At 39.8% G+C, this 26,669-nt stretch overlaps 1 protein-coding gene and 1 non-coding gene across 5 annotated transcripts in view; one reads left to right on the top strand and one right to left on the bottom strand.

Annotated features, from left to right (window-relative positions):
• The window catches only part of PRDM5 (PR/SET domain 5), a 267,629-nt gene that overhangs the window by 130,579 nt on the left and 110,381 nt on the right, over positions 1-26,669 (bottom strand). For 2 of the 4 annotated variants that reach the window (XM_069593363.1, XM_069593365.1), the window contains exons 4-10: positions 25,053-25,188; positions 21,975-22,149; positions 20,768-20,860; positions 20,386-20,507; positions 14,994-15,073; positions 6,051-6,135; positions 4,396-4,553 (exon numbers count right to left, since the gene is read on the bottom strand). In XM_069593363.1, coding sequence (XP_069449464.1) covers positions 4,396-4,553; positions 6,051-6,135; positions 14,994-15,073; positions 20,386-20,507; positions 20,768-20,860; positions 21,975-22,149; positions 25,053-25,188 — 849 coding nt within the window. The remainder of the gene's footprint in view (positions 1-4,395; positions 4,554-6,050; positions 6,136-14,993; positions 15,074-20,385; positions 20,508-20,767; positions 20,861-21,974; positions 22,150-25,052; positions 25,189-26,669) is intronic. The other 2 variants (XM_069593364.1, XM_069593366.1) reach the window with 1 other exon arrangement.
• LOC138443020 (U6 spliceosomal RNA) lies at positions 13,201-13,305 on the top strand. Its single transcript, XR_011257949.1, has one exon. It is a non-coding gene; the product is annotated as a U6 spliceosomal RNA (small nuclear RNA).

Genomic DNA, 26,669 nt, shown 5'->3' with positions numbered 1-26,669 from the left:
TCACTGTGAACATGCTTTCTAGATCACAAAAACAGGTAATTCTACATATATACTATCTTAAGTGAGCCACCAGCTACTCCACCTACAGCTCACTTGAAGAAGAGAAATTTGATGCAAAGTTGAAGGAAAAAGTGGTTGTGATGGAAAAACTGAACAACTATCTTTCAATCTACAACTTGGCACCTTCCTTAACTGTCAAAGATTTTTTTATCATGTAAAATTTATGCTACATATTATGGTTTTAGAATCGACTCCATGATTTCTTTATGGAGAGACTTGTCCTTTTTTTAAGGTTTAATAAAATATCACCTGAGCAAAGTCAGACTTGCAGAGTTTTTCAAACTGTTTATGACCAAAAATATAATTTTTATATCAAAAAGATATATATATATATACAGCTACTCACACACTCGTGTATTATTTCATTAAAATGAAAGTGAAAGTGAACTTGCTCAGTCGTGTCAGACTCTTTGCAACCCCATGGACGGTAGCCTATCAGGCTCCTCCATCCATGGGATTTTCCAGGCAAGAGTGCTGGAGTGGATTGCCATTTCCTTCTCCAGGGGATCTCTCCGACCCAGGAATTGAACCTAGGTCTCCCGCTTTGCAGGCAGACGCTTTACTGTCTGAGCCACCAAATGACTCTTATTCTCATATTTTCTATTCTATTTTTGTAATGGCTATGGATGACCCAGTAAATTATTTCAAGACCCACAAAGCAGTCATGGCCCAGAACTGGGAAATCACTGGATGAGGTATTAATATAAGATGCCCAATGGGATTATTTTCAGAGAGGTTTGTGACCAGAATCCTTCGTGCGCCTCTAGTGTTCATCCCTGGAAGGTTATGTAAAATGTCAGGAACAAAGGTCTTTTATCTGAATAGATGCAGCTCTGCCCCCCAAAGAGCTTGTTTATGAACTTAATCAGGACAAAACCTCTCTGTACTCATTTCCATCATCAAGCAAGTAGTACCAGCTCCAGGATCAAGATGGTTCAGGCCACCTAGACACGCCATCCACCACAGGAGGAGGAGAGCACTGCACACTCCTCTCAACTTGGCTTTGCGTTAACTTTGATGGGGACAAGTAGAGGTTGAAGAATAACTAGTTTCTGTTTCCTGCAGTTCTGAGGTGTCTGTCCAATTGTGATTTTTAAAGTTACAGAATACAGTTGGGTCCAGATAAACAATCTTAATTTTAGGTAGACCCTAAAAAAATCATTTAACCTTGTAATAAGGTTAAGTGACTGTCACAGAGGATTACGGAAAAGAAAAACTAATTCTGACCTACTGAGCTTATATAACTGGCAAGATGACGTATCCATCTCTTTGTGACTCCATGGAGTTGTAGCCCGCCAGGCTCCTCTGTCCTTGGGATTCTCCAGGCAAGAATACTGGAGAGGATTGTGGTTCCCTTCTCCAGGGGATCTCCCCGATCCAGGGATCAAACCCAGGTCTCCTGCTCTATTGGCAGATTCTCTGCCATCTGAGCCACCAGGGAAGTCCAAGATGATGGAACACATAACTAAGGTTTAGAAACAGAAATCACGCCTTCAGAACTTCCCTGACGGTCTAGTGGTTAAGAGTCTGCCTTCCAACGCAGGGACATGGGTTCAATCCCTGGTTGCAAAACTAATGGCACAGGGCAATGAAGCCCCTGCCACAACTAGAGAGAAACCAGGGCACTAGAACGGAAGGTTCCACCTGCCACATCGAAGACAAGGTGCAGCCAAAAACAAACAAACAAATGCGTATCTCTTAAAAGTCGACTGCTAAGCTGATAAGAAATGAAACCTATCTTAAAACAGAAAAAGCAGTCTCTCAATGCCCAACATTCTCCATCACTCATCACCCCTTATAAAAAAATCACTCCTTCGAAACTGCATGCCATATTGTCATAATCATAACGAAATATTCCCTTTTCATGCAAATCTATATGTAAGAGAATTGACCAAATAAATCAAATAGCTATAATAAAAATGCACAAGTTACATAATCAAAACCCCAAAGAATAATTCATTTAAAATAACCAACTTTGGTCATGTTACATGATGAAGATCGTTCTTTTAATGACCTTTTTTTCTGCTTTCCTTGCTTATTTTTACTTTTTATTTTTGTAACTGGCCATTAATGAATAATGATAGAAGAAAAAGTTGATTTGCTTCTTTCATCGTAACTTTTGATAAATATTTTAGACATTTTCAAGTAACCATATCAAATACACGCTAGGATCACAACACGGTGAGCAGCACACTGTCCACAGCAGGACTGACTGTGCTTTCCACTTTGGAAATTATAGGCATCGTTGCTTCTATCCTTCCCACGACATCATTACTATTTCCATATGATTTATGACTAAAAGTATGAGAGATGGTACAAAGATCCTGTGCCAAATTCCCATATGGCATATAATACAAGCCAAACTGTGAAAAACTTGTAAATGTGGGGAGATCAGATTCATCAAAGAAAGAAACAAGAGGGTTCCAGAGACTGAGCAGGAAACTAGCCAGATAGTTTTTAATAGGCATGTAATTCCAAACCAGCAGTAATGAATGTGGTCCTGCCTCTGAACATACAATGTTTGAGTTAAACATAAGGGCAGTCAGCAAGAAATCAGGCAGAGATGATTTGGTACACCATCAATCAACCCTATTTATTCTTTCATTAATCTGCCTTTTTTTCTCTTTAGACTGAAGCTGAAATCGATATCATAACTTCTTAAGTGATTTTGAAACAAATAAAATTATATGTTTGGAAAGTCCCAATAAATACTAAAATAACTATAATTACAATGGAATATTGCAAATAAAAAGGTAAGAAGCTCTTTGAAAATATATATGTATGTTGCTTAATACCATCATGAAATATGCCAACCAAAATTAATAACCAAGTGTTTATCACATCACAAATTTAAACACACATTTCTAAGATGTTGACTATCTTTGCACAGATTTCCTGAGTTCAATTCAAACATTATTTACTATCTACAGAAAATAGATTAGATAAAACATTCTGAAACAAGAACTTGAGTAACGGTAAAGTGTAGGAAATGCAAACAAAAATCAATAGAGGAAATACGAGATTATAACTTGAGAGTTTTACTACAAAGGAGGGAAGCTAGGGAGATCATGCTGAGAAACTAGAGAGGTCATGCTGAGTTGATATGGCTCCAGCAGAAAATAAGAGAAGAAAAAGCTGGAAAAGGAAGCTGGGGTCATGGTGCAGAGACCCCGAGTGACAGGGAAAAGACAGACTGTACGTAAGTGCTGGAAATCTACTTATAATATTCAGAGTACAAGAGTGACAGAGCTGTGATTTGGGATGATTTATCTAGTTGTCTGAGTAAGTAAGAAGTGATTAAATATCAAGAAAGTGAGGAAAATGAGACATGACCAGGATGTGAAAATGGTAAAGCAATGATTATGAAGATGGTAAGACAATGGAGAGGGCAGAATCTTTAAGAATTAGCTACTAATTCTAAAAAAGGGTTAAAATTAAATAAAGAGATAGGGATAAATACATGCTTTTGTCATTAACAGAAATTAACAGACACTTCCAAAAGTGAAGTTATCTGTGTGTGTGTTAGTCACTCAGTCATGTCCGATTCTTTGTAACCCTAAGGAATACAGCCCGCTTAGGCTCCACTTTCCAGGAATTTTCCAGACAAGAACACTGGAGTGGGCTGCCATTTCCTTCTCCAGGGGATCTTCCCGACCCAGGGATTGAACCCAGGTCTCCTGCATTGAAGGCAGATTCTTAACCACTGAGCCACCAGGGAAATCATTATCTGGAGCATGCTAAATTCATTAGGTCAAAAAGATGCCCAGTCATATATCAAACAAGTAGTGACAAGTGCGAGCCTAAAGCTTGAGATTAACAAAATAAATCATCTGAAATTCGTAAGTACAGAGTTTGCAGCATAATTCCTAGATGTACTTGACATAGAGGACACAGAATACGCCTACAGCCAAAGCATCCAGGACAATCCCTTGGTAACTCAGAGACCAAAGAAGCGTTCAGAGAAATTGGCAGAAGACCTAGCAAAGTTGCTAAAATGGCACCACAGACAAAGAGGATCTCCAAATGGTAATATGAACAACAGTGTCAAACTTTAAAGAAGGAAGGGAAGATTTTGCAATTATTACAATGCTGGAAAACACTGGATAACACTTTGCTTGTTAGGAGAATCGTCTCAGAAGAGAATTTAGACTGATACAAAGCCACAGTGTTGATGGCCCAAGTGTTTAGAAAGCAGAAGCAAGATATTCTCCAATTATTTCATGTGTACAACTCAGATATGTCTCAGACATTCAAAACTTCTTTAAAAGATAAACAACTGATAACTGTATCGGCCAACCAGCAAATACATTTATAACAATATTAACAAGCTTTTACCTTCTTGTGATTCTTGTAAACATTTCTGTGAGCAAACCCCTTTCCACAGAGCTTGCACTTGTAAGGTTTATCTTCACTGTGTATCACTTTGTGGGCACCCACTTGGTCAAGCCTCTTGAAAGATTTATTACAAATCTCACAATTATAGGGTCGTTTTTCTGTAAAAAAAATGAGTGGAGACAATCTCATATCTATACAGGTAAAGGATAAAAAGGGAAACAGCCTTCCTTGCATTATTAATTCTTATGGACAAGTCAACAAAAATATCATTCAAACAACTGGAAAAAAGTCTATTACCCAATCCGTTAGATACGTGAGCCAACTCAAAACTCACAGAACATGAGCTTGCTCTTTTACTGACATATTCTGCCAACTAAATGTATAAAGTAGCTTAGGTATAAAGATGAAGTTTTAATTCAAGGAAGAAATTCTACTTCTGGATGAAAACCCTGCTGACTGGTATGAGCTGAAGTCAGGGTCACAACTCCGAACGTGAAGGGCGAGTGGTCTGACAGAGATGGAGGTAAAGGACAGACCTGCCTCCTGCACAGCCAAGGGTCCCATGAGGCCAAGCTTCCAATCTCAGCAGGAATGGCACACTTAGGTTGCTGTGTAAAATCCATATGTATACAATATCCCTGTAATGTTGACAACTAGATTTTTCAAGCAAAGCGTATCTGAAGGCCACCCGTTTTTGATCTTCTATTTTCATTTGCCAAAAATATCTGTATCTGTCTCCAGATAAAGTGGCTATTCAAATACATCCTGAATTCAGCGGCCTCAAAGTACAGACATTCTAAACTTCAGAGACTTCATTAAGCAAACGTTACTTTCAGAGCTGGATGTTTTTAAGTCTGTATAACAGACCTTTCATTCAAACATGCTTAAAATGAAATAACAGCTTTGAAAACTTAAGATTCTCAAAATGTATTTGTAAATTTCTCATTAACATTTATTAGTACCTTAGTTACAATGTGAACATATCTAGAAATGTTGGGACTCTTATTATTGAATCCCTGCTAAATGTCAGACACTCTGCTAGCAGGGTATGTAGATGACCTCATTTAACCCTCACAGCAATTCTGAAAGGTAGGATATCTTTATACAGATGAAGAACACGAAAACTAAAGGCTCAAGGAGGATTTGTTGCTATTGTTCAGTCGCTCAGTGGTGTCCGACTCTTTGTGACTCCATGGACTGCAGCAGGCCAGGCTTCCCTATCCTTCACGATCTCCCAGAGCTTGGTCAAACACATGTTCATTGAGTTGGTGACGCTATCCAACCATCTCATCCACTGTCATCCCCTTCTCCTCCCGCCTTCAATCCTTCCCAGAATCAAGGTCTTTTCCAGTGAGTCAGCTCTTTGCATTAGGTGGGCAAAGAATTGGAGCTTCAGCTTCAGTCACAGGAGTACATAACAAATTAAATGATAAATCTGAAGATTTTTTATTTCATTTAGTCCAACCACATTTGCTTCAGAAATAAACCAAGGTCTAGAGAAGTTAAGTAACTTGTTCAGAATCATGCGGTCAGTCAGTGGCCAAGCCAGAACTAATAGCCAGGTCTCCTGATTACCCTCCTCTCAGAGCTCCTAAAAATGACAAGGTGAAGCTTTTGTACTGATTTCAGTATAAACGGAAAAATATGTGTTTTACCTGAGTGGGTGATCATATGACGCTTTAGCTGATTAGCTGAAATGAATTTCTTCATACATTCTTGACAATCAAATATCTCATGAATCTGCCAAAGGGTAAATTAACAGTTAACCGGCCGAGCCACAAAACTGTATAGGACTCAAGTATAAACATGTGGACAGTTGCCATTACAATACCTAAACTATGCATTATAATTCAGCCCTGATTTGTTCACATTATCCTATATAAGAAATGAAAATGCAATAGATGGGGAAACAGTGGAAACAGTGTCAGAGTTTATTTTGGGGGGCTCCCAAATCACTGCAGATGGTGACTGCAGCCATGAAGTTAAAAGACGCTTACTCCTTGGAAGAAAAGTTATGACCAACCTAGACAGCATATTCAAAAGCAGAGACATTACTTTGCCAACAAAGGTCCGTCTAGTCAAGGCTATGGTTTTCCCAGTGGTCATGTATGGATGCGAGAGTTGGACTGTGAAGAAAGCTGAGCACCAAAGAATTGATGCTTTTGAACTGTGGTGTTGCAGAAGACTCTTGAGAGTCCCTTGGACCACAAGGAGATCCAACAAGTCCATCCTAAAGGAGATCAGTCCTGGGTGTTCATTGGAAGGACTGATGCTAAAGCTGAAACTCCAATACTTTGGCCACCTAATGCGAAGAGTTGACTCACTGGAAAAGACCCTGATGCTGGGAGGGATTGGGGGCAGGAGGAGAAGGGGATGACAGAGGATGAGATGGCTGGATGGCATCACCGACTCAATGGACATGAGTTTGAGTAAACTCTGGGAGTTGGTGATGGACAGGGAAGCCTGGTGTGCTGCGATTCATGGGGTCACAAAGAGTCAGACACGACTGAGTGACTGAACTGAACTGAATGAACATAAGTTACCTAGTAGAACATGATCATTAAAAAATGTAAAACTGTATTATATTTAAATATGTAAAACAGATGACCTGTTTCTGAAGTACATAAAAAGTTTGTACTCTGCAAAAAATTATACCTAATATATATTAAGTCTCTGTTATACACAAATTTAGACTTGGAAATATGCCAAAATTTCCCATATTTGGAATGGATATGGAAATGGAATGGAAAAACTTGCCATTAAAAATATTCCCTTTCTAGTAGTCAACACTACTTAAAACTTAAACATATGTAGTAAAGATCTAAATATTAATTACCATGAAAGACAAAGATATGTTTCTGAAAACTGTGAGTGTAGCTTACAACAACACTCCCACAGGACAGGAGGCTAAAAATCTTCAAGTTTTATTAGTTTTTATGAGTTTCATTGCTGTGAGGATCTTTGATGGTTGAAGATGTGCCCTTTAAAATTGCTTAGACCGAAGGCGTCCCTTCTGTGCTGTGTGGTCCTTGCCTTCTGAGTACTTGTGTACGGCCCACCCTGTTTTCTGAGGAACCATAGGACTCTTTGGACCCTGTACCTCTGCCTTCAAGGTTAGAAGCCACCGCATATAGGCAAGTCTCACACGTTTCAGTGAAGGAGAAAGCAACGAGGGTGTCGGAGCCTCACAGAAACAGAACAGAGCCATCCGGGTTTCAAAAAACACAAATCTATCCCAACACTTCTCTATCAAAGAACGGAGCATTACACGCCTACAGTAAACTTGTTCTTACTTCAAATATTGGGGAGGGTCTTCCCAGCTTTCCCAGTTTCTTGTTACCTCACCTATTTCCCTGAGGAAATTCTGCCTGTATAAAAAACCTGGTGTACTTTCATAAAACCGGGTATCTTCAGTTTTTCCCTGGTCTTTAGAGTTATTTAGATTCTATAAAACTTACAGGAAATACTTTATACTTGTCAGGTCCCCAGGTTAAAAGCTTTGAAACCATCTAAATCCTCTTTCTTCTGATGACAAATTTCTCAAGTATATAGTCCATATACCTGCTTCTTCCCCATCTTAGGAGGACGTCAGGACCAAGACTGGAGAGACCCACAAGCAAAAACAGGTAATCATGGTTTCCTAGAGCAGAGACTCAAGAGCACAAACTGCTTAGGAATTAGTGCTGGGTTTTAAAAGGAGATTTGGACTGTGAAGAAGGCTGAACGCCAAATCGATACTTTTGAAGTGTGGTGTTGGAGAAGACTCCTGAGAGTCCCTTGGACTGCAAGGAGATCCAACCAGTCCATTCTGAAGGAGATCAGCCCTGGGTGTTCTTTGGAAGGAATGATGCTAAAGCTGAAACTCCAGTACTTTGGCCACCTCATGCGAAGAGTTGACTCATTGGAAAAGACTCTGGTGCTGGGAGGGATTGGGGGCGGGAGGAAAAGGGGACAACAGAGGATGAGATGGCTGGATGGCATCATGGACTCGATGGACGTGAGTCTGAGTGAACTCCAGGAGTTGGTGATGGACAGGGAGGCCTGGTGTGCTGCGATTCATGGGGTCGCAAAGAGTCGGACATGAGTGAGTGACTGAACTGAACTGTACTGTTTGTTTAAAGATAATAAGAACAGATTCATATTCTTAAAACTCTGTAACATATATCTTTTATAGTAACAAGCTACAAACTCATGACATACCTTCTGAGACATACATAAATGAAACATGTTTAGTTTATTTTTATTTTCAATGTTCTATTTATATTAGTATATACAAATTTTAAATTATTTATCCATACAAAACTGGCAGCTGTTGCTGCTGCTGCTAAGTCACTTCAGTCGTGTCCAACTCTGTGCAACCCCATAGACAGCAGCCCACCAGGCTCCCCCATCCCTGGGATTCTCCAGGCAAGAACACTGGAGTGGGTTGCCATTTCCTTCTCCAATGCATGAAAGTGAAAAGTGAAAGAGAAGTCAGTTGCTCAATCGTGTCCCACTCTTAGCAACCCCATGGACTGCCGCCTACCAGGCTCCTCCGTCCATGGGATTTGCCAGGCAAGAGTACTGGAGTGGGGTGCTACTGCCTTCTCTGATGGCAGCTGTTAAACTAGAACAAAATATATTGGTTACTTAACCCTCACGGCTTTCGTGGAGAAGGAAATGGCAACCCACTCCAGTATTCTTGCCTAGAAAATTTGATGGACAGTGGGCTACCGTCCATGGGGTCGCAAAGGGTCAGACACGACCGCGTGACTGAGTGTGCACGGCTTTCAAAACATGAAACATTTTTAAGGGCTGAACTGAACTTTGATATTTCTAAAATTATAAAATACAATATTTACATGAAAGAACTTTTGTGTTGACTCTCTTATTCATAGTAGAAAACTCAACTGAAGATATTTTCAAAACTCCTATAAAACTATAAAAGTTTAATAAAATAGATTTAAAGTGACAATAATACTAATTATGCTTAATGCTAAGTAAAGCATTTTATAAAATGTTTATAGCTTACTAAATTGATATGAAGAATAATAACTCATAATCTGATGTCCCAAATTAAATAAGTTCCAAGAAGAATCATACTATATCTTACTGAAATACAGGACAGGACATAGTATTAATCTAGTTGTTGTTCAGTCAAAGTCGTGTCCAGCTTCTTGAGACCCCATGAACTGTAGCACGCCAGGCTTCCCTGTCCTTCACTATCTCCCAGAGTTTGCTGAAACTCGTGTCCACTGAGTCAGTTTTGCCATCCAACCATCTCCTCCTCTGTCACCCTCTTCTCCTCCTGCCCTCAATCTATCCAGTATCCAGGTTTTTCCAGTGAGTCAGCTCTCGGCATCAGGTGGGGAAAGTATGAGAGTTTCAGACACAGAGTCAGTTCTTCCAATAGTCAAGGTTGATTTCTTCCATGACTGACAGGTCTGATCTCCTTGCAGTCTAAGGGACTCTCAACAGTCTTCTCCAGCACCACAGTTTGAAAGCATTAATTATTCGATGCTCTGTCTTCTTTACTGTCCAACACTCTCATTTGTACATGAATACTGGAAAAACCATAGATATGACTACGAGGACCTTTGTCAGCAAAGTGATGTCTCCCCCATTTTAATATGCTATATTTGCTAAAATCAGACTGGTTATATTCTTTGCAGCTGAAGAAGGAGAAGCTCTATACAGTCAGCAGAAACAAGACTGGGAGCTGACTGTGGCTCAGATCATGAACTCCTTATTGCCAAATTCAGACTTAAATTGAAGAAAGTAGGGAAAACCATTAGACCGTTCAGGTATGACCTAAATCAAATCCCTTATGATTATACGTGGAAGTGACAAATAGATTCAAGGGATTAGATCTGATAGACAGAGTGCCTGATGAACTATGGACAGAGGTTCATGACCCTGTACAGGAGACAGGGATCATGACCATCCCCAAGGAAAAGAAATGCAAAAACGCAAAATGATAGTCTGAGGAAGATGGCTGAGAAAAGAAGAGAAGTGAAAGGCAAAGGAGAAAAGGAAAAATATACCCATTTGAATGCAGAGTTCCAAAGAACAGAGGTAACAAAACCTTCCTCAGTGATCCAGGCAAAGAAATAAAGGAAAACAACAGACTGGAAAAGACTAGAGATCTCTTCAAGAAAATTAGAGATACCAAGGAAACATCTCATGCAAAGATGGGCTCGATTAAAGACAGAAATGGTATGGACCTAACAGAAGCAGAAGATATGAAGAAGTGGCAAGAATACACAGAAGAACTGTACAAAACAGATCTTCATGACACAGAAAATAACAACGGTGTGATCACTCACCTAGAGCCAGACATCCTGGACTGCGAAGTCAAGTGGGCCTTAGGAAGCTATGGAGGTAAAGGAATTCCAGCTGAGCTATTTCAAATCCGAAAAGATGATGCTGTAAAAGTGCTGCACTCAATATGCCAGCAAATTTGGAAAACTCAGCAGTGGCCACAGGACTGGAAAAGGTCAGTTTAAATTCCCATCCCAAAGAAAGGCAATGCCAAAGAATGTTCAAATTACCACACAATAGGACTCATCTCACACCTAGGACAGTAACGCTCAAAATTCTCCAAGCCAGGCTTCAATAATACGTGAACCATGAACTTCCAGATGTTCAAGCTGGATTTAGAAGAGGCAGAGGAACCAGTGAGAAATTGCCCACCTTCATTGAATCACCAAAAAAGCAAGAGAGTTCCAGAAAAGCATCTACTTCTGCTTGTTTGACTATGCTAAAGCCTTTGACTATATGGATCACAACAAACAGCAGAAAACTCTCAAAGAGATGGGAATGCCAGACCATCTTACCTGCCTTCTGAGAAACCTATATGCAGGTCAGGAAGCAACAGTTAGAACTGGACATGGAACAAAAGAATGGTTCCAAATAGGAAAAGGAGTATATCAAGGCTGTATAATGTCACCCTGCTTATTTAACTTATATGCAGAGTACATCATGAGAAATGTTGGCCTGGATGAAGAACAAGCTGGAATCAAGATTTCTGTGAGAAATATCAATAACTTCAGATATGCAGATGACACCACCCTTATGGCAGAAAGCGAAGAAGAACTAAAGAGCCTCCTGATGAAAGTGAAAGAGGAGAGTGAAAACGTGGCTTAAAGCTCAATATTCAGAAAACTAAGATCATAGCATCCAGTCCCATCACTTCATGGCAAATCAATGGGCAACAGTGGAAACAGTGACAGACTATTTTGGGGGCTCCAAAATCACTGCAGATGTTGACTGCAGCCATGAAATTAAAAGACACTTGCTCCTTGTAAGGAACATTATGACCAACCCAGACAGCTTATTAAAAAGCAGAGACACTACTTTGCCAACGAAGATCCATCCAGTCAATGCTATGGTTTGTCCAGTAGTCATGTACAGATGTGAGAGTTGGACTACAAACAAAGCCGAGCACCAAAGAATTGATGCTTTTGAACTGTGGTGTTAGAGATTCTTGAGAGTCCTTTGGACTGCAAGGAGATCCAACCAGTCAATCCTAAGTGAAATCAGTCCTGATATTCATTGGAAGGACTGATGCTGAAACTCCAGTACTTTGGCCCTGTGATGCAAAGAATTGACTCATTGGAAAAGACCCTGAGGCTGGGAAAGATTGAGGGCAGGAGAAGCAGACAACAGAGGATGAGACTGTGGGATGACATCACCAGTCATGAGTTTGAGCAAATTTTCATGATGGACAGGGAAGCCTGGCATGCTGTAGTCCATGGGGTCGCAAAGAGTCGTACATGACCCAGTGACTGAAGTCAGGTTTGCACAGCTTTTCTTCCACGGAGCAAGCATCTTTTAATTTCATAGCTGCAGTCACCATCCGCAGAGATTTTGGAGCCCAAGAATGTAAAATCTATCACTGTTTCCACTTTTTCCCTATCTATTTGCCATGAAGTAATAGGACTGGATGCTATGATCTTAGTTTTTTGAATGTTGAGTCTAGACTATAACGTAAATGTCACATATTCATAGATTACTATCTGCTGTTTAGGTGAAATACTACCACCAAACTCTGTTAGACATTAGACATACCCAACTATAAAAATGGGGCTTCCCTGGTGGCTCAAAGATAAAGAATCTGCCTGCCAATGCAAGGGATGCAGGTTTGACCCCTGGGCTGGAAAGATTCCCTGGAGAAGGAAACGGCAAACCGCCTCAGTACTCTTGGCTCAGAAATGCCAAGACAGAGGAGCCTGGTGGGCTACAGTACATGGGGTTGCAAAGGTGGGACACAACTTAGTGACTAAAGCGCAACAACCATGAGAACAGACTCAAAAACGGAGTCTATAGAAGCTGCCTGTGGGTTCAGAAAGGGTAAGTCAAAGGAGTTATGCTGTGATGGACACAGAGCTACACTGAGCTACCAAGTTGTTAACATTCTGCAGAGACAACTTGGAGACTGTATTCCACCACCAGGTGGGATTTAAATCTATCTATAGAGATATTCCCTGGGGGAAAAGTTCTTATATTATGAAGAATATAAATGGAAAAGAGGACACTTTTCAGAATTATGTCCCACAACCAACTTTGCTGAAATTTTCTACTTGGCAAAATCTTAAATTTGGTAAGACATCTTAATTTTCAACTTTCTAAAATCAAGGAAAGAAAACAAAGAATTATAGCAGCAGGAGGATATTTAGAAAATGTCTATTCAGCTGGATTTTACACTTTTTTTGTCTCAGACTAGGTTCTGCTTCAGGAGCTTTCAGGGTGATGGGGAGAAAGAGAGACGTAAAAGAAGCAGTATCTGGATTGGATTCTGTGCTGAACTTCTAGAAAGTAGCTTCAGTGCTTGCTCCAGGAGCACTGATGCTAAATTTGGAATGATAGAGAAGACAAGCATGGTCCTCAAATATGAATTACATGTCAATTCCTGAAGAACTCTCTATTTTCAAACAACCTGATGAGATAACCTCTTGGAAACTGAAAAAACAAAGTAGTTTCATGGCACTCAGGGAATGGAGAACAACGGTCAGCTCCATGCCACACTTAATGAGAGGCCCTGTGCTCCACGGAGGGTTAGTGACAGACTGCGACACCCACAGTCCTCACTCTGTCCACTGTTCGTTCCATATTTTCTCCCTAAAGATCCAATTACTTAACATGTAGGATATAACCCTAGATATCTTAATAATTTAACTATCTTATATGTTACAGGTTAAATCCACAGCCTAAATTGGTTGAACATATTGCACTGAATATCATATGAATTTTAAGATCTGTCAAGTTATTTTGGAATATATCGATACACAAACAAAGAGACAAATTCAATTTATAAACTATAATGTAAAATTTTACTTCCACTGGTACCATCTCCTCTTTAGTATTAAATGATTAGAAAACAGTATCATATGCTCATAGATATCCTGAAAAAAACCATATGTGAAATCAGGAAATTATCATTTGTATCTTTGTTATAGTAATAGATAAAATACATTTTTGGACTATCCCATGATATGAACAAAAATCTCAATTCTATTTTAACTCTATTCTGTCATAAATTTGATTAACAAGTGCCAATGCTGTTAGGGTTAATAGCTGTCATTTTTTTTCAGGCTAACTTTCATATTAAAATAGTAACTTAGTAAACTGTTTTACGTTTATTACAAAATGTATTTAATTTATTTTCTCCTAATACAGTTGACCACTGAACAACAGAGGGGTCTGGGGGTTAGACCCACTGCACCGCCACTCCCACTCCTCCTCACCTGCCCTTTTAGTGGAAAAGTTGTGTCACTTTACAGTGGACCCTCCACATCTGCAAATTCAACCAATCCCTGACTGTATAGTAATGGGGTACGTATTAACTGAAAAATGCTGTAAGTAGACCAGCACAGCGGAAACCTGCGCTGTTCAAGGGTCAACTGTGTAATCATTTGTATCTGCTGACAATACTCTGACATTTTTGTACATTACTTTAAGCTCTTCAAAATAACAGAGCTCTTGTCTTCGTTTTTCCAGACTTAAATATAATACACATACATTTCAGGCCAAACGTGACTGTAGAGTATATTATAAATATACAAAAATATTGTGGTTTCCTCAAATATATAATATTTCCTGAGCAAACAGCAACTGGTAAAGCATGAAACCAGCATGAGGTGTTATAATGAGGGGCTCAGACACTATACTCCACTGAAGAAATATTTCTACTTATTCTGAATAACAATAAATAACTCAAAATATTATTTTGCAAGAGCTGGCTTTTCTGTATATCAGTCTTGCTTTTTTGAGTACACTGTGTGCCTAGTCTCTCAGTCATGTCCAACTCTGTGACCCCATGGACTGTAGCGTGCCAGGCTCCTCTGTCCATGGGGATTCTCCAGGCAAGAATACTGGAGTGAATTGCCATGTACTTCTCCAGGGGATCTTCCTGACCCAGGAATCGAGCTGAGGTCTCCTGCATTGCAAGTGGATCCTTCATCAGCTAAGCTGCAGGGGAAGCCCCTTAGAGTATATTAGTATAAAATTAATGAAAAAGCTCTGTCTTCATAATATATAAAGCAATTAACATTTTTCCTGGCAGACACTATGATTAAAGATCTTACACTATGATGAACATTAGTTTTTATTTTACTGACCTTCCTATGTTCCTGTAGGCTTGATGCTGAAGAACACTTTTTATTGCACACTGAACATATGAGTTTTTTCTTAGGATCCCCTGAAGAAAAACACAAATGAAATAAAATAAAATACCATCATGATTTACATGAAACTATTAAGAGGAGCATTAGATAAGTGTTTCTAGGTGATATATAATTTCTAAAAGGGTATTTCATCTTCTTCACTTGTAACTCCAAAATTGTCAGTTTTGTAAATATATCCATTAAATTCAGATAAAAAACAGGCTATATTTTGAAACGGTTCTTTCAAAATCTGAGTACTATTTAGCTTGGTATACTACTTTCTACATACATAACATGGGATTTTCACCTCTGCATATACTAATTTAGTAAAAAAAGAGTAAAGCACACTTTCATGAAAAATTAAAATTAATCAAATGTGTACATAAAACATTGGATTTATTCATTTATAAGCTGATTTTGCCACTTGCTTTATATTTAACAGAATATTTTATTTAATCAGCTGGGTTTTTAAAAATGGAATTCATAGGTTATTCTTTTCAGCACTACAAGCTTGCAAGATCACTGAGTATATAATTAACCATCTTAATGTTAAAAACCAGAATAAAGTAAGATCAAGAATAGTAAAACATTACATGACATTCATAATATTACACAAATCCTACAAAGATAAATTTTTGTCTTCCTCATAGTGATTATAATTATAGTAGGTCATTTCAAATTTCACAGTGGCTATAGAAAACAAAAGAATGAATAAAACAAGATTTTCAAATACAGTGTAATAACAATACCATATATGTAACCACAGGATATTTTTTCAACTTTTAATTGATTGCAAAGAATCAATAAAGTAAACAATTAATAAAATGAACTATTATACATCCATCACTTGGCTCCCAAAGGACTAATCCACGCCTATTCCTGTCACAACCTCAACCCTATCCAGTCCTTTCCTTCTCTCTTTTTTTGCAAGAAATCTAAAATCAGTAGAAAACAAGCTAACAAAAATTTTTTTTTTAAAGACTGTGTTTATGAGAGAGGAATACCTTCAGAAAAAGTAACATATTAATTGTTGTCTTATCATTCAAGATACTTATTTCATATAATGCACTATTTTTAACATGTTACATAGCATAGCCAAGAAAAATTTTCTTGGTGATTGACATAATATGGTCAATAAAGGACAAAATTCTCCTGAGCAAAATGAGTATTTTACAACATGCATTTGGTCACCAATTCTTTATGTCTATCTATTAAAACACGAAGGGCCACTGAGAAAGAATATCCCCTCTTTCCCAGCTTGCATAAAAGACAATGCATTAAAGTGCTCCACTCAATATGTCATCAAATTTGGAAAACTTTGCAGTGGACACGTGACTGGAAAAGATTAGTTTTCATTACAATCCAAAAGAAAGACAATATCAAAGAATGTTCAAACTACCGCACAATGGCACTCATTTCAAATGTTAGAAAGGTAATGCTCAAAATCCTCCAAGCTAGGCTTCAAAAGTATGTGAACCAAGAACTTCCAGATGCACAAGCTGAATTTAGAAAAGGCAGAGGAACCAGAGATCAAACTGTAAACATCCACCAGATCATAGAAAAAGCCAAAGAATTCTAGAAAATCATCTAAGTCTGCTTCATTGACTACACTGAAGCCTTTGACTTTATGGATCACAACAAACTATGGAAAACTCTTAAAGAAATAGGAATACCAGACCATCTGACCTGTCTCCTGAGAAACCTGTATGCAGGTCAGGAAGCAACAGTTACAACTGGACATGGAACAACAGACTGGTTCCAAATTGGGAAAGGAGTACGTCAAGGCTGTATATTGTCACCCTGCTTATTTAACTTCTATGCAGAGTACATCATGAGAAACTCTGGGCCAGAAGAAGGATAAGCTGGAATCAAGATTGCTGGGAGAAATATCAATAACCTCAGATATGCAGATGACACCACCCTTATGGCAGAAAGTAAAGAGGAACTAAAGAGCCTCTTGATAAAGGTGAAAGAAGAGACTGAAAAAGTTGGCTTAAAACTCAACATTCAGAAAACGAAGATCATGACATCTGGTCCCATCACTTCATGGCAAATAGAAGGGGAAAAATGGAAACAGTGACAGCTTTTATATTCTTGGGCTCCAAAATCACTACAGACAGTGATTGCAGCCATGAAATTAAAAGACACTTGCTTCTTGGAAGAACAGGTATGACAAACTGAGACAGTGTATTAAAAAGCAGAGACATCACACTGCCAACAAAGGTCTATATAGTGACAGCTATGGTTTTTTCAATAGTCATGTATGGATATGAGTGTTGGCCCATAAAGAAGGCTGAGTGCCAAAGAATTTATGCTTTCGAACTGTGGTGTTGGATTAGATTCTTGAGAGTTCCTTGGACTGCAAGGAGATCAAACCAGTCCCTCCTAAAGGAAATCAACTCTGACTATTCACTGGTAGGACTGATGCTGAAGCTGAAGGTCCAGTACTTTGGCCACCTGATGCCCAGATCTGACTGACTGGAAAAGACCCTGATGCTAGGAAAGATTGAAGGCAGAAGGAGGAGACAACAGAGGATGAGATGGTTGAATAGCATCACCGACTCATTACCACACGAGTTCGAGCAAACTCTTGGAGACGGTGGAGAGCAGGGGAGCCTGGCCTGCTGCAGTCCATGGGGTCACAAAGAGTCGGACATAACTGAGCATCTGAACAACACAACAACCTTACTGTAATCCACAGTCCTCTGTTGTCCCCGCTTATCCCTTAAACCAGCTCCTTTTTGAGTTTAGACCTTTTTTCTTTCCCACCAGTTAGGTCACGCATGAGGGAGAGAATAGAGATAGAAGTGAGATTTCCATGATCACTCACTTCACCTTTCCCAATACTTCTGCCTCTGCTCTACCAGCTGGAGTCAGAGACAATACACCATCCCTCCTCGTCAACCTTTTCTCTCCTCCTCATGGCTTCTAGTCTTTATCCCAGAACTAGAATCCTAGTCCTCAGAAGAAATATGGGGAAAGTTTATGACTGTTTGCCTGAGGATGTAGGTAAATGTTATCTCCTATAAAATCAAAATCTCTTGTCAGCAACCACAGAATCAAATCAAAAGAGAAAAAATGGTTAAGATGGTTAAGGTGGGTTAAGGGGATCAACCCCCTCACTGCTTCCTCTTGAGTAACTGGAAAGGACGCCACCCTACAAGTTTCCCCAGGGTTAAGGACAAGAGCAACTACAAAGCTACAACCAGACTTTATGCCATTTTAGTTTATATATTCAGCTAAGTCTGATATTTGACTTTCTGATTCAGCTTTCAAAAACAGTCAGGAACACATTACTAACTAATGTGGGAGATGCATGAAAAATTAATTCAACAATACTGAATACACAGCTACTTAAGTACTGTGAGTTTCAGCACAATGTGGGTTAAGTGTGCCTCCAGGAGCTGGTCTGAGAACCCACCCACCATATGTTACAGGTGCTACGGAAAAATGTGATTCATATTTAAAAATTCAGCTTCTCTCTTCTCAGTATCTTCAATTCATACCACCTAACAAGGAACATTTGTCCTTGTCAGTGGTAAAGCTGCACGGCCTTCTCTTTCCTTGAGTATCTTTGTCTTTCTAGAGTAAAGGGTTCTACAACCATATGTACAAACACTGCTTTTTTTCGTTATTCTGAATATGGAATATTCTTTCCCCAAATATCCATGTAGTTCACAGACAAAAGAGAAGAAGCAAGAGAGAGGCTACGAATGAGAGGCAGACTGTGTACCAATTCCAGCAAAAAATATGCATGTGGCCTTTGGCTGAAATACAGTAAGTTTCATATTTTATAGAATCTACAACATAGAAAAATAAAAAACATCCCTATATATATTCACTCCTACAAAATCAACATGAGTTTTCAGAATCAGTAATATTTTAATATCCAAGACCAACTACAAGAAATCTTAAAGAAATTAGGCTTATAGCACAGTCTGAAGACCACATGCCCAATAACAAGAATGTAAGTTTCCAGAGTTTTAGTGTGCATCTGGTTTTTCACTTAGTTCAGCAAAGTTAACTTTAAAAATGACATAAAAGATTTGTTATAATACATTGCAGACAACGATGGGGGAAATTAAGAACAGCATTTTAAACCATAACAGCTATTAAAAAGCAAAAACTATGAAGAGACAGGTCTATCAAAAAGTTATGACTGCCTTTTGCAGACATAGAAAAGGCCTAAATATAAAGAATTCAGAAAAATGCCATCTTCTCTACATCAGTCATGTATCATTCAAAAGGAGAGAGAGAAGTCAGGACACTGTGAAGTCTCAGTGCTGTTCCTCATTCTGAAGCTGTATTTCACAAGGCCATACCTCCTGCCACCCTGAGCTTTCATACATGGCTGGTACTGAGAGTCAGCCCAAACCAGTGATGTGCAGCTGGACCCAGCAGTCATGCTCATACGAGCTTTCCCAACTAGCATTAAAGGAGACGCTTTTTGGACACTGAATAAACACAGGAAATAGAAGCTGAGTTCCAACTATTCCTTTCCCCTGCACATGAGAATAAACAGGATAGAAGAAAAGAAATAACACTTTCTTCCTATCTAGAAAGACATTTCCACCCTTAAGCCAACAGCAATAGTAATCACCTGAGAAAAATATCAGTATAGAAGGATATGAGAAGTGCCATGAACCTCAGTCTCCTTTAAGGAAGACACTGAAGGAAACAAATCATCAACTCTGAAAATATTAATCTGTTCAATTCAGTGCAAGAGATTCAACCCCTAAACCAAAATCCATTTACTGTATGCTAGGCAGATGAAATCTAAGTAACAAAGCTTCTAACTGTTTAGCTATTGTTTAGCTAACCATTAGAAAAAATACAAATTGTATCTGCTTTATAAATCCAAATATATTCAATTTGCATGTCAAAATGTAGCCAGTAATCTTCTCCAATATAGGAGAAATGTAAGAGTTTTTTAAAAATTAATTTTACTGTGAAAATATTAAGGCAGAAGAGTTTTCAGTTAGTAGTTTTTAAATATGCCACTTTTAAATATATCTGCCATAAGAGAAATTTCACGTGCTGAAGCATTAAAATTACTGCCTAAAATATTAATTCTTAATACATCTGGCTACCAAGCACAAACAGATCCTAGCTTAGGTTTCCAGTTATGATTAATTCAGAAATGGGAAAAACGATGACTATCACTGAAATCAACTTAAAAAGAAATAATGTTCAGTGAAAGAAAAAAAATTCCACTTCCAGAGCGCTACATCTGTGTGAAATACAATGGGAAAGCAAGCTCTGTCCTTGAGAGTGAGCATTAAGAACAGACCACAGCCGCCCGGGGAGAGGAGGCCCCTTCAAACACGGCCCTCTGATGACTCCTCACCGGTGTGGACGTTCTCCTGGTGTCTCCTCAGGGCTTCCTTGCTCTTCAGCCTCTTCCCACAGCTGTCCGCCTTACACACAAACCTGGCATCTCCCTGGCACGCCTCCTGGTGCTGCTCAAAACTGCAAGACAAGCAGGACAGGGGAACAGGGAGGAGAAACGGTGAGGACACCTACTCATTTCTAGCATCCTGGCTGGCTTTTGTAATGCATGCTCCCCAGTAGAGCTCCAGGGTCATTACAAGCATTACCTAGGCAGGGAGGAAGGAAAGCACTCAAATTCTGAAGCCATATGAGACTAAACCACTAAGAAGCATGAAAGCATGCATGCCAGTAACGACCCACGATCGTGTAACAGCCATCTGATAACTCAGACACACAACCTCGATGCTGAACTGAAGGAAGAATTGCAAACAGAGCACTGAAAACTTCGTGAGGACTCCTTCAGACTGCTTTTCGCTGAGCACTGAAGAACACTGGGGGGAAATAGAAAAAAACAAACAAAAAAAAAACTGGAAGTCTACGACAAAAGCTTATGAAAATACCTCTACTTTGAATAAAGTCACACTCATGATCTCTCTTTTTCTTCCGTCTTTTGCCCTTAAACTTTTTAGTAGCACCTAACAGCTCAGCAAAAGTATGCTTGATATAGTACATATAACGTAAAATTCAATAAAAACTGACGAGAATGCAGTTTTAAAATATATTCATTAAAAAGTATATAGCCTTTGCTTGTTTGAAAGTGTATAAGAGAATTTCTAAATGTATAATCTCCTGCCATTATAAAAGTTTTCAAGTCTTTCAAGTTTCGAACAGAAATTTTTAATCTCAAATATCATAAGCAGAAGTGGGTAAATATAGGAAAATTATTTTAATATGAAATACAGCATGTTTCAAAATTTTACTTGAATGAATAAAAAATGAAACATTAAGCCTATGTTAAAGATTTCTTGCTCATATGCAAGGTGACATTATGTTAAAAACAGAAGTTTATAAATACATATATACACTTTCTCGTTTTTAGTAACTCATGATACTGTAAAATACTTAAATAAGAGGATAAATTTATATGCTGTTAATATAAACAGTTAAAATAATAAAGGGTGTCAAGCAATGGGTGGGACCATTTTATTCACTTCATCCTTAGATCCTGCACATATTCATCTTCAAAGTGATTTCTCCAACATTGCTATGAAATAAACACTGCTTCCCAAAATGTCCCTGTATTCTTTATACTCCAAACTCTCTCCATTTCGTTAACTCTTTTTTACCTGATTTCAGAGGAGTATCACATGCAGATCACTCAAACTCGATCTGCCACCTCAAAGCACTAGCTAAATTATGCATATCAGATTTCAGATTAGTACACCAATGAGCTTAATATTGAATGGAAAGTTATTAAACTTCATAAACAGAATGTTTGAAAAATCAATGTAAGAAAAGTTAATGACAGTGACAATAAAGAATGCTTAATTTCTATACACACACCATCACACAGGCACACAGGTTAGAAACTAACTATAAGACAAACGAAATAAAAGAGTTAAAATATCAGCTTATAACTTCAGAGATTATCTTTAATGTACGCACTGTCTTTGCAAAGCCTGCTTAACTGGGAATTTCTTCCCACAGCTCTTGCACTTATATTCTTTCTCCTCTGTGGGTTTCTGGTGCAATGTCTGAAGATGCTCGGCAAGAATTTCCTCACTGGTAAAACTCGATTCACAGTGGGGACAGGCATAGTCCTCTTTACAGCCAAAGCGATCTGCATATTTACAAGCAAGCAGAATTATGAGACAAAAATGAAGAGCCAAGAACTGCTCAGTTTTGCCCTCATTTTAAAATCAAAATTAACTGTGCTAACGGTACCAGCTTAGTAAAATTTTATTATCTCTATAAGTATGAATAGGCTGCCCATGAAAAATAACAGAAAGTGTTATGAGAACATTTTTTTAAAAACCATCGTGTTTCACCAATTCAAACTCAACTTTTAATCTACCCTGTAACATTAACCTTTCACATCAAAGAGTTATTACAAACGTTGAACTGGAAAGCCAAAGTCTTCCCTGAAACAGGTCATCTTGAGTTCACTTTTAGCTGCAAGAAGAGAGAAACCCAAGCAAGGTGAACTACGCTGAATTACCAAGGGGAATCTCACATATATGTGAGAAAGACCAGGGTCACAGAAACAGCACTCACTGCAGCACGCCGAGTGAGGCGCCACTGCCTCCCCGGCCATCAGCCCCACGCGGACTGCCACGGCTATCCCCACATTTCAAAGCGCGCTAGTTAACTTACGCATGTTTCTTGATTATCAAATACACTTAGATTTAGATAAAATGCGGAAAATATGAAGGAATAAAAATCACCAATAACCCCATAATGAAGAGACAGCTACTGAAATCTCTTTCCATGACTGACTTATCTTATGTGAATTTGTATTTTATAGAGTCTAACAATAGCTACTTTTATGATCATCCTTTTCACGTAGTTTCATACATAGCTACTTTTTCCACGTAGTATTTTCTTAAGTCAATTTTTTTTAAACTTTAAGGTACCATAACTTACTTATTTAACCAAACTCTCCACTGATTGACATTTGAGTGGATTCTTTGTTTCTTTTGCTGTTTGTTTCTGCATCTATTTTGGGGGGTTATTTTGTTTGTTTGGGGGATTTTATGTTTTGCATTTATAAACAAAACTAAATTCTAAAGAGCTATTAAAGTTTCCACTGATTCTTTTTTACAAAAAAAAAAACTTATTTTATAAGTCATGGTCTTAAAAAGTAGGAGACTTATTTTTAAGGTAAAACAGGGGACACAGTAGTACCATACTCTTGGGGCAATGTTGAAAATAAATACAAAAATGAAGAAAACACAAAATTATACAGAAATAATTCCCATCAACCGAAATCTAACATCCCAACAACATAATGCATATTGGAAAGACAAAACTGATAGCCTGTCCTCATCTTCCTTTTAAATATTCCAGCCAAATTAAACAGAGGCATAATCTGGAAATACTCAGAACACTCATACTTTCTCAGTCAATGACATACAGTTAAAACAGAAAATTCACATAAAAGACATTAATACCACGGTTACTAAAGAAACCCATGTCACTTCTGAAGTGGCTTTGTTGAACAGAAGGAAAAATACTCTATAGAAAGACCAGCCTTTTACAAAACGTGAACGCCTACACCACCCTTCACAATTCCCTTGTGACCGATCAACAGTAAAACACAAATGAGAGAAACAAGCCCGATGACAAGTGATATCCACTGGCAGAGGACAAGCAAGTGACATGCGTCTCCTACACTGCGGGGCTGACAGAAGCAAGTCCATCTGCAGTCCCTGCGCATTCCCGGTGACCCTACCGGTACAGCCCTGCAGTGCTATGGGTCTCCACAACCAGACAGAGGAGCATTTCCAGATGCTCCAGATTCTCAAAGGATCTTAAACAAGAGCAAGGCCCAGGAAAACTCCCACAGGGCCCAACAGGACCTCTGCACTGGCCCTTCCCCATGTGCAGAAGAGAAAGTCAAGCCTCAGAGCTAGTGACCAGCCCGGTTACAACACGGGCGAACGACAAAGTCAGGGCTGGAGCACAAAAAGCCCCAGTATCAGTCCCCAGCAGTGAGAGCAGGGAGCTGCCGAGGGCCCTGGCATCCTGCAGAACACATCCGTCCCCTCCAGCCCACCGTCCCCTCCCCCCTCCAGCCCACCATTCCATCCCCCCTCCAGCCCACCATGCCCTCCCCCTCCAGCCCACCATCCCCTCCCCCCTCCAGCCCACCGTCCCCTCCCCCTCCAGCCCACCATTCCATCCCCCCTCCAGCCCACCATTCCATCCCCCTCCAGCCCACCATCCCCTCCCCCCTCCAGCCCACCGTCCCCTCCCCCTCCAGCCCACCATTCCATCCCCCTCCAGCCCACCATCCCCTCCCCCCTCCAGCCCACCATCCCCTCCCCCCTCCAGCCCATCATTCCATCCCCCACCAGCCCACCGTCCCCTCCCCCCTCCAGCCCACCATTCCATCCCCCTCCAGCCCACCATCCCCTCCCCCTCCAGCCCACCATTCCATCCCCCTCCAGCCCACCATCCCCTCCCCCCTCCAGCCCATCATTCCATCCCCTCCCCCCTCCAGCCCATCATTCCATCCCCCTCCAGCCCACCGTCCCCTCCCCCCTCCAGTCCACCGTCCCCTCCCCCCTCCAGCCCACCATTCCATCCCCCTCCAGCCCACCATTCCATCCCCCTCCAGCCCACCATTCCATCCCCCCTCCAGCCCACCATTCCATCCCCCCTCCAGCCCACGTCCCCTCCCCCTCCAGCCCACCGTCCCCTCCCCCCTCCAGCCCACCATTCCATCCCCCTCCAGCCCACCATTCCATCCCCCCTCCAGCCCACCATTCCATCCCCCCTCCAGCCCACCATTCCATCCCCCTCCAGCCCACCATCCCCTCCCTGCTGGGAGAGAGGCTTAGGCTGGGTGCCCTCTGAGAATTCTGACAAAACGCACTTTATTTTGAGAACACACTATTACAATGCCATTACGATTCAAGCGCATTTCAAACTCTGTTCCTCCTACCACTTGCGTTCTCCTGGCCCCCCAGTTAGAGTTAACACCTTTTCTGCTAGCTGTTGATTGTCCTTTAGAGCTTTTACCTTCCTCCTCACTGATCACTGTCATCATTTGCTGTTCTTCCTCATCGGCCTCCATGTCACTGTCCAGGTAGCCAATCAGAAGCTCTGTATCTGTTTCTATATCTTCAATTGCCAAGTAGAAAATGTTTTCTCCTTCCTAAGACAAAATTAAAAATATATGCTGTTGTAGGATCAATGTATCACAATAATAAAAAAAAATGCTAAATCATTTCTGACAGTAAGAAATCATTTTAAAATACATTGAGTCCCATGTGCTCATGTAAAGTTACTACTACTTTTTTAAATCTTTTTTTAAAATCTGAACACTGCAAAAAGGAAACTAACAATATTTAGTCACCTGGCAAATAAAACACAAATATATATTAAAGATAGTGTCGTTTATACCTAACAAATGAAATAAGGACAATTATTTAACTTTCTAAACACAAATTTTGCACCATTAATTGGGTTCATGCAGTAACACCTTGTGGAGGTCCCTAAATGCAGTAGAAAATAAATCTGTTAAGCAATGATGTCATTTTTGAACCCAAAAAGAGACCAATGAGGTATCAATGATTTAATTATGATTGATATAAAATGCAAAACTAAAAGAAGAAAAAAACTGTCAAGTTATAACACAAACCAGAGAAACTGCAAATGAACCCGGAAAGAATTTCCAAAAACAGAAGACAGACTAGGCACCTGCAAGATTCAAAGCATCGTGTACCTAAGTAATCATGTGGCCCTAAATCCCACTAAAACAACAGAAGAAAGAAGAAACAAGTTCTACCATCAACATATCACCATTTTTCAAAAAACTCAAGGAGACAGAAATCAGCCAGGGTTGCTAATGCAGAAGAAATCTCAACCCACAATAGACCGAGAAGAGGAAAGCTGCAAAGAATAGCCTAGGGAAACCCCAGAGAAACTTCATCCTTGGAACCAGCAAAGCCCCTCTGGGCCTGGGGCCAGTCGCCAGGCAAGCCAGAAAGCGGCTGCTTAGCTGGCTGGCCCTAGGAGAAACACTCAGAACAGTTGTCTTTTACAGAGTTGAGAATTTGTTCTGGGAGGGCTCCTGGTTTGAGTGCTGAGGATAAAGAGAAGTAAAGCACAGATTGAATTTACTGAACTTTCAAGGTGACCAAGTGAAGGAAAGAACAAGGACAATGAGTTCGCCAGGGAGTGAAATCCAGCACAGAACAAAGCCTCCTCTCCTAGGACAGCACCACAGAGCCTAAGCTAAGGAGGGAGAGAGGGGAAGGAGAGGAGAGGGGAGGGGAGGAGGAGGAAGGGTGTGTAAAGAATGCACACATGTCCACAGAGCAGAACTGCATGGAAAACTGGAGAATATGTGTCAAATTGTTACAGAGTTATCATTATGAGGCTGGGAGAAGTAAGAGTCTATATCGAATACTATTTCAGTTTCTTCTTACAACAAAGATTTCTTTGCAATTATGAAAATAATAAATATTAGAAAATTCCATGGTGAGACAGAACTTATGATCACATTTATCAAATACTGTGCAAGGGAGGACTGACTCAAAAGTTCAAAGCAATGAAGCACATCTAACCATTAGCTGCAGTTAATTAAATGGAAGTTTCTATAATATTTAGAGATTCTTGGAAGTTCATGAATTT

The sequence above is a fragment of the Ovis canadensis genome, chromosome 6 (assembly GCF_042477335.2).
Source record: "Ovis canadensis isolate MfBH-ARS-UI-01 breed Bighorn chromosome 6, ARS-UI_OviCan_v2, whole genome shotgun sequence".
Taxonomy (NCBI): domain Eukaryota; kingdom Metazoa; phylum Chordata; class Mammalia; order Artiodactyla; family Bovidae; genus Ovis; species Ovis canadensis.
The sequence above is the reverse complement of the archived record's forward strand: the minus strand, read 5'-3'. Positions and strand labels throughout refer to the sequence as shown.